General features: G+C 33.1%; 1 protein-coding gene across 1 annotated transcript; it reads right to left on the bottom strand.

Annotated features, from left to right (window-relative positions):
• Positions 1 to 4,223: 4,223 nt before the first annotated feature.
• LOC111372992 (probable BOI-related E3 ubiquitin-protein ligase 3) lies at positions 4,224 to 6,058 on the bottom strand. The gene is made up of 3 exons (XM_022995430.1): positions 5,804 to 6,058; positions 5,325 to 5,700; positions 4,224 to 5,229 (listed from the first exon to the last, which is right to left on the bottom strand). The coding sequence occupies exons 1-3, from the start codon at positions 5,857 to 5,859 to the stop codon at positions 4,588 to 4,590; spliced, it is 1,074 nt and encodes a 357-aa protein (XP_022851198.1). The 5' UTR covers positions 5,860 to 6,058; the 3' UTR covers positions 4,224 to 4,587.
• Between the last annotated feature and the right edge of the window lie 1,699 nt (positions 6,059 to 7,757).

The following is a 7,757-nucleotide window of genomic DNA, read 5'->3' as shown; positions in this document are numbered from 1 at the left end:
CCCCCCCCAAAATTAAAAACAAGGATAGATAGATGGGGTACCCACTACGGCTTCCATGCCTCTTTGATTGGATTCTTATTTTATGCTTCCAAAACCAACCCCACCTTAGCTCAAAATTGGCATAAGTATTTATACAGCAAAAGTGAAAAAATTTTGTGAGGAGACACATTTCCATCACTTTACATACCTTGAACCAAACACGTTGAAAAGATAACAAAAGAACAACCATGGCATGGGCCTAGATACTTAAAGCTTTACTTTGTGCCCTCCCTAACAATATGCCATTGGGTCAAGTGCCACTTTCTTTGTGGTTACGATTAGAATGCTTGTTCTGTGCATAATGATACGTGTTTAGTTAATTGTATTAGATTGATCATCATTGTAAAATTCATTCACATTTACCGTATAAATCTTTGTATATATTTGCATTAGTAATTTAGTCTATGAATTTATGACTTTAGTAGTAACATATACATGTAACACACATGCACACACTATGTATTAGATTTATGTAACTTTATGTGATTCTATAGGAAGGTGACCGTAGCAAGAACTTAGGGTTAGATAATTTCATACATGTTTTTCCGTTAGTAAATAAGGAGGGAGACATGGGATGGAACTTTTTTACCATACTTTAATTAAATCGAAACTTGGTAGGATAACACCTTAACAATGTATTGGACCTGAATAAGCCGGCCCCTTGAGAATTCTTCAAGCTCTGGCAGATGGCAAGAGTTCAATTAGCACGATCCTAATTAACTAATCTCACAAAAAATTATCACACATGTTGTCATCAATCAATGTGTAAATTGAATTTATTTTCAACAAATATAAAGTCGAAAAATGTAAAAAGTCTAAACATCGCTAAATAGAAAGTGGAAAGTGAAATGCCATGACTCATGATCGTGACTCCATAAATCAATCCTAGACACTATACCTGAAAATTCATTCAAATGCATGCACCAAATTAGTGATTGTAAGTGAAGAAATCTAATCAAGATTGGATTATCAGGAATGTTTAATCAACCATTTTGTCTATACTAGGCCTAAAGGCAATTTATTACCAATATTTAACAACATACAACACGTGCACGAGAAAGAACGTTCTCGTAATTGTAGATATTATTTACGATGTGCTAAGAACTAATTCTGCATTTGTAAGTGTATTCGTTACTAAAATTTAAAAAATATAAAATTTTGAATAATTTTTTCTCTTCCTAACATTGGTGTTATACGAATTAAAATATTTTATGCATTTCAACACTTGACGATCATTTCATTTAAAAAGTTTTAAAGTTTAGTGAAAAATATTTTTCAGTCATATTTTCAGGCGGGATATTTGTGAAAGGAAGAAAGGAACACATGGTCCAAATGGCGTGGGGCCCATCGATACAAAAGGGAATCTTTAATACAACAAATCTCACACAATTATGTTTGTGTTGTCCTGTGTTTTTTTACCTCCTTATTCAATGCTAAACTTGGGGGGCCCACCTCTGAATGTTGGGTTCGTTTCATTTAATTTAGAATTATAATTATGAAAATTGGACTATTCCCAATATGAAATAGGGTGGCGGGTTGGACAAATCATAGGTCCATAATCCATTCTTACTCGATAATTAAATTTGATTTGATAATGTGGGGCGGCGATTGATGAAAAAGATACCCCACTAGAAGGCCTCTCATTCGGGAATGCAATACTAAATCACTCAACTACTAATTTATTAGGAGAATTATTGGACGAATTAGTAATTTACAATTAAATTAAATATATAAAACAAATTTGAAACTTAAATTTTGAACTCTTCAACTAAAGTAGGCGTTTTAATGGAAATCCAACCAAATATCAAACCAATATATAAACAACTCGATTTTAATTACGTTCAATTATTTGCAACCATTTCTGGTGGGTTCAACCGTGTATCAATACACTAAGACTATCCAAACTAAATTGTAATTCATCGTTTCTCCAATTGAATAAGTCACGAATGTCAATTGTGATTCCATCTACAAAAACTATTCGAATTACAAAATTCGCTGATTTTCCAATTGAATAATTCGATAAATGTCCATAATTTTAAAACATTGAAACATAAATCTCTTAGATAGGTTCACTCGTGAACCGATTTACTAATAGTACATTGAAACATAATTTTATTGATTGACAGTACAAGATTTAACCAAATCCAACATGTCCAATTCCTCACGAATTTCTCTCCACCATCCGATTTGATCACTGTTAAAGATGACTTTTCACAAAATTCAGCAGATGGAATCTGGACCACCCCCACATTATAAAAAAGTGTAATGTAATTTAGCACCAATATTATTATATTAATGATATTCAATTATATATTCAATTAAATATAAGGAATTATAGATCATTTAATAGAACATATAACATACTGTCACCTAAATTGATATTCAACACAATTGATATTATATAGCATTTATTCATATAAAAATAGCATACAACAAATTATCTATTTTCTCACCGATTAAGCTACCTATACAAAAATGTTTTTACACATTTCTTGATATATTCTAAGGTGTGTGCATTTGCTTCTTGATTTTATCTTAACATCTATCAAATAATTTGTAAAAAATAAAAATAAAAAATTGTATGAGTGGCATTATTCTTTTCTCACCGAATGTAACAACATCATCAAACGCCATTATTATATGTAGTCTAATCCTGGTATTCTGTCTTCCCGTTTGGACAATGGCTATAGATAATGTTGCCGGCCCCACTAAACAACCTTGGTACGCGCCCTTGTTTAAAGCCACACCATCTCAACCACTCCCAACTCTTAGCCACCGCCTCACCGCCGTCGGTTACAATAATATAGCTTATAATTTATAAAATATAAAGATATTGTTGTAAATTGTAATGGCGTTGTATTTTGGAATCAAACTCAACTGTTCAAGGACTAAAGTTGTCGAGTGACTATAGGCAATTATATTAGTTAATTTTATAATAAACATGCATTAATTATTCAATATTTATAATGAACACGTCCTCTTGTCAAACAGTTTGGAAAACTTGAGAAAATGAATTTTTAAATAGTGTACTGATGAAAAATGTGTAGTTAAAAAATAAATTTTTTTTTTAATTTACATGTAATATTATTTTATTAAAAAATATGTGGTTGAAATGATGTCAAAATATTATTTAAAAATACATTTTTTTTTTTTAGAAAAAATGGGGCTTAAACAAGGGATATATCTTGTATCGTCCAATACTCGGTGGTAAGCAATATGCTTATAATTGAAGTCCCACCTAATTTAATTCAAATTTTTAATAGATTTTAATAAAAATTGATAAAATTTAAATTTAAAAGTTAATAAAAAAAATTATAAATCTCATACAGCCCTTATTTGAACCCCATTATTTGGCTAAAAATATATTTTAAAATAGTAAATTGATGAATAATGTGTAGTTAAAATTAAGAAAAAGTTTGAATTTGCGTGTAATATTATTACATTGAACAATATATGATTCAAAAAAGAGAGAAAAATGTATTTTGAAAATAATGAGGATTAAACAAAGGTACAATACATGATTGAAAATTAGAAACTAAATCTACCAATGGCAACCCAACTCATATTGGCCTTCCAATTTGATTTTGTTTCATTATAGTCACCCAATTTCATCCTCAGTGTCGCATAGACCATCCAATTTGATTGTGTTAAATAAAGTTATCGGGTGGCTTAATTGGAATTATGTATGAAATTGGATAACCATGGTAAAATTAAATCAAAGTGGGTGATCAATGTTATACTAAGTATGAAATTGGGTGATCATTATGAAATAAAATCAAATGAAGTGATCAATGTAATGTTTAAGTATGAAATTAGGTGGTCATAGATGAATTTAATCCTTAAAAAAACTTGAGAAAAAAAATTAAATAGGATGAGGACTAAACAGGGCTAGGTAAACCTACACGCCCACCATACCTGACCGAGCTAACGAACTCCTAATTTTATAACTGACTTTCTTTTCTTGAAACACTCAATGTTATTTACGGTCCCTCCATATTATAGTAATCTTATGTGATATATATATGAGGATTAATGATTTGATGCATTAATACGATAATTTTTTATTACTTTATGTATTAAATTATCAATAATTATATGTATGTTATGTAGACGAATACGATAATAAGCGATTGTAAAATAACATCGTAATAAGGGCACCGTCTATTATATATACGCAAAAGGGGGCAGAAAATAAGGCATAGATTTTCCGTACTTTTGTCCTCTTTTTTGGTGGGACTCTACAAACCACCACATCGCGTGTCGGCACACACTCCCTCTCCTCTGCCGTGCAATGAATTTATGCAGTTTGGCACAACACACGAGGTTGGTGTTTCTGTGCAAACAACAGCGACATTTGCGCGCATATCACCGCGCTGTTCCACGTCCCATCCACGACCCGCTAACATGCGCCGGCCATGTACCCACAAACAACACAACTCAACGTTCAGTAATACTACTAATCGAAGTGATAATTAACAAGGTTCAATTAACAAGAATTTATGCAACTTCGATGATTTTTTTTCGATTTATGAAGGGATTAACAGAATTTCAAGAGGACATGTCTACATTAAGACTAGCGGTTTTGATGGAGTTACAGATGGGACAAGTACTGAGAGATGACCCGCAAAAAGTACAGAGGCAGAGATGTCTGCAAGGCAAAAGCAACACAGATGACTCCACTTTTCCACAGCTCCTGCACAATCTGTTCCTGTTACTATTACTGTAACTGCAGCTCTTCCATCCTCTATTGTCCCCACTATTGCCAGTACAATTACACCCGTTATTATTGCAATTGGTGCAGTGCGCATTGGTTTCTGTGCACTCTGCTAATGTTTGCCGCTCGATTTCTTCGAAGTTGCTGCCGCAGCACGATTGAGCGTCGTTGGCTAATTCCTCGTCGGCGCGGTGGCGCTGGTTTCGATCGCCTTGGACTTGAGCTAGAACTTGCTCGAGATTGCATCTCAAAGTGTTTACTGTGGCTTCATTTGTTTGTGCCAAATCTCTCCATATCTGATTCTCTACGCACAGGGACTTCACTCTCCCCTCCAAGGCCCAGTTTAATTTTCCAATTTTTTCAATTTCATCTTCTTTTGCTTTCAGTTTCTTCATTATGTTGCCTTCAACAGCTGCCACGATCCTCCGCGAATATCTCTTTCGTCTATCTTCCATTTCCATCCTTACTTTCTCAGTCTGTTACAAATGATCGAGTTAATCGCAAATTTGTATAATATGTAACGGAACAGATTACGATAGGAAAAAATACATCGCGATATTAAACATCTTACCTGATGAGCAATGAAGCGATCGATTTCTAATTGTTGTTGTTGGATCTGAATCGAAATATCTTCGCCGAGAAAAGTGAAAGAACCGCAACGGTAATTTGCATTCTGATTCTGAACGCCAGGAAATGAAGAAAGAAGAGGATTCATTGCATCACTCGATCGCTTTCTCGATACCGGAACAGCATAACTGAGACCACTCTCGGATTTCATCGGAGCTGTCTTCGCCGGAATAGAATCTGTAATCGCCGAATTGAACATCGGCATAATATTATCCGTCGCCGTCTTTGTCCCCAATAGTGGCGTCACGGCTCCATATCCAAAAGGAGTTCCATACATATTTACATTGCCAATGCCTTCCATACTATTCATCACCGTTTCACTGCATTCATTCGAAAACATAAATTCATATCCAATCCTGTAAATTTCACATCAATCAATGATTCGACAGACTTGAAAACTGAAAATCAAGAATGAAAACATACCTATTGCTGAGAATCTGTGGAGGAAATAGATTGAGATGGCGAGATTCAACAGCCATTAGTATCTACGTAATTTCTTGGATCTCTTTGTCAAATCACACTATATGCGTGCGGAGCTTTATCTCTCCGTCTATGTGTTTGGTTATTTTGGTTTGTGGATAGAGAGAGGGTTATGAACGGTGAGTGAAAGGTGGAGAAAAGAACAATAAGACGGGAGGAAATGAACAAAAGGCCATGCAATGCAGAAAAAATAAAGTTAATAAATAGATGTTGGTTTTGCCGTGCAGTATATAAAGGGAGTAAGAAAGATTGTGAAATTTGTTTGTTTGGTTTGTTCGGTGCGTGGGGTGGGTTGGGTTAGTTACCAGAAAGGCCCTTATTTTTGAGTTACTATGGAATACGATGTGGATCGTTTCAGCTGAACTGCAGGGGCTATTTCGGAATGATACAGAGTTTTGTCTTATCTTTCAGTAAGTAATAAGCTTATATTCACGCCATCCTTTTCCAAAATAGACTACATTTCAATTTCATTTAAGATTGTTAGACTTTATTCATTTTCATATTTATATATTTTTTAAATTTTCCACAACATATTATTATTTTTAATCTTTCATTAATTAATTAGCATTTTTTTTTGGTCAAAAAATGTTTTCAGTGTATTTAAAAATAAAGGAAAAATATTTATTCTTTATTTTGTATTGTTTGACTTATTTAAAAATACAAGAACTAAATATGTCTTTTTGTTCAATTTTAGCAAAATTTTTGGACAGATATCGTCGTCACGAACAAATTGTGTCAATATGAGAATAAAAATGCCATTAAAAAGTTGGGATATAAATTTGATAACAAGCAAATATTTACGGAATTTTTTTATGGTGGATGTAAATATATATATTAGCCATAATGGTCTCAAGCTATTGCTCCAATAGCAAGTCAGTTCTTAACTTTAGGAGAAAATAGGTTGGTTTTTGAATTTTACTCAACTCATGTTTGATTGAAAATTCGTTTTTCCTTTTTCATTTTACGAGAACACTAAGCTCATCAATTTTTCAATCATATATTTCACTAACTTTAATCAAAATTAATTAAACAAAAATTAAATTTTTTCCAAACGACACATGGCTAATTCTTGTAGAAATATTACAAAGCTCACATAGAACACGTTTCACTTCAAGTTTTTAGGTAGAGTAATGCTATTCGTAGTCGTTCACTGCAACAGTCGTCCTACGTGACATACATATGACAGGTGATTATTTGATACATTAATGTGCTAGTTTTTTTATTAATTAATGTATCAAATAATCACATGCCATGTGTATGTCACGTAAGGCGACTGCTGTAGTGAACGACTATAAATAGCATTATTATTTTAGGTATTGAACAAGTTGAAAATAAAACCTAAGTCAAAAGATGGAATTCTATGAAAGGGCGATGACCACCTTTTTTCTGACAATAGTTTTAAGACCTACAATGCAACAAAATTTCGACTTCTTTTATTTAAATTGTATTGGATTAATCTTACTCTATATTAAGTTTTTTGGATTCTTGATATTTGATGATTGGCGAAAATAATTACTACAGTTATAGCATTATTTATCGTCAATGAAAGTATGACAATAGCAATATAACCGTGACACTTCGGTACACGCTCATATTTTGAGGGAAATGTGGAAAATTTATGTATAAAGTATAATAATATATAGATTTTTTTTATTATTATTATGTTTTTATTGTATTAAATTTACACAAAATAAGGGTCCTTCCTTACTTGTATGGGAATACGTGGCCAAGACTCAAGTGCCAGGAAGATTCCAGCTTGGCACGTGGGAAAGGGATGGGGCCATGAGGAGTCAAACGTAGAAAATAGGTTAGCCAGCCCGACGTGGCAGCTGAGATTTCAATTTCCTGTGATTAATAAATGAGAAACGCTCACCCCTTTCCAAACGGCACAGGTTTG

This window comes from Olea europaea, unplaced genomic scaffold (assembly GCF_002742605.1).
Source record: "Olea europaea var. sylvestris unplaced genomic scaffold, O_europaea_v1 scaffold1060, whole genome shotgun sequence".
Lineage (NCBI taxonomy): Eukaryota > Viridiplantae > Streptophyta > Magnoliopsida > Lamiales > Oleaceae > Olea > Olea europaea.
Note: the sequence above shows the minus strand (reverse complement) of the source record. Positions and strands in the feature narration are given on the sequence as shown.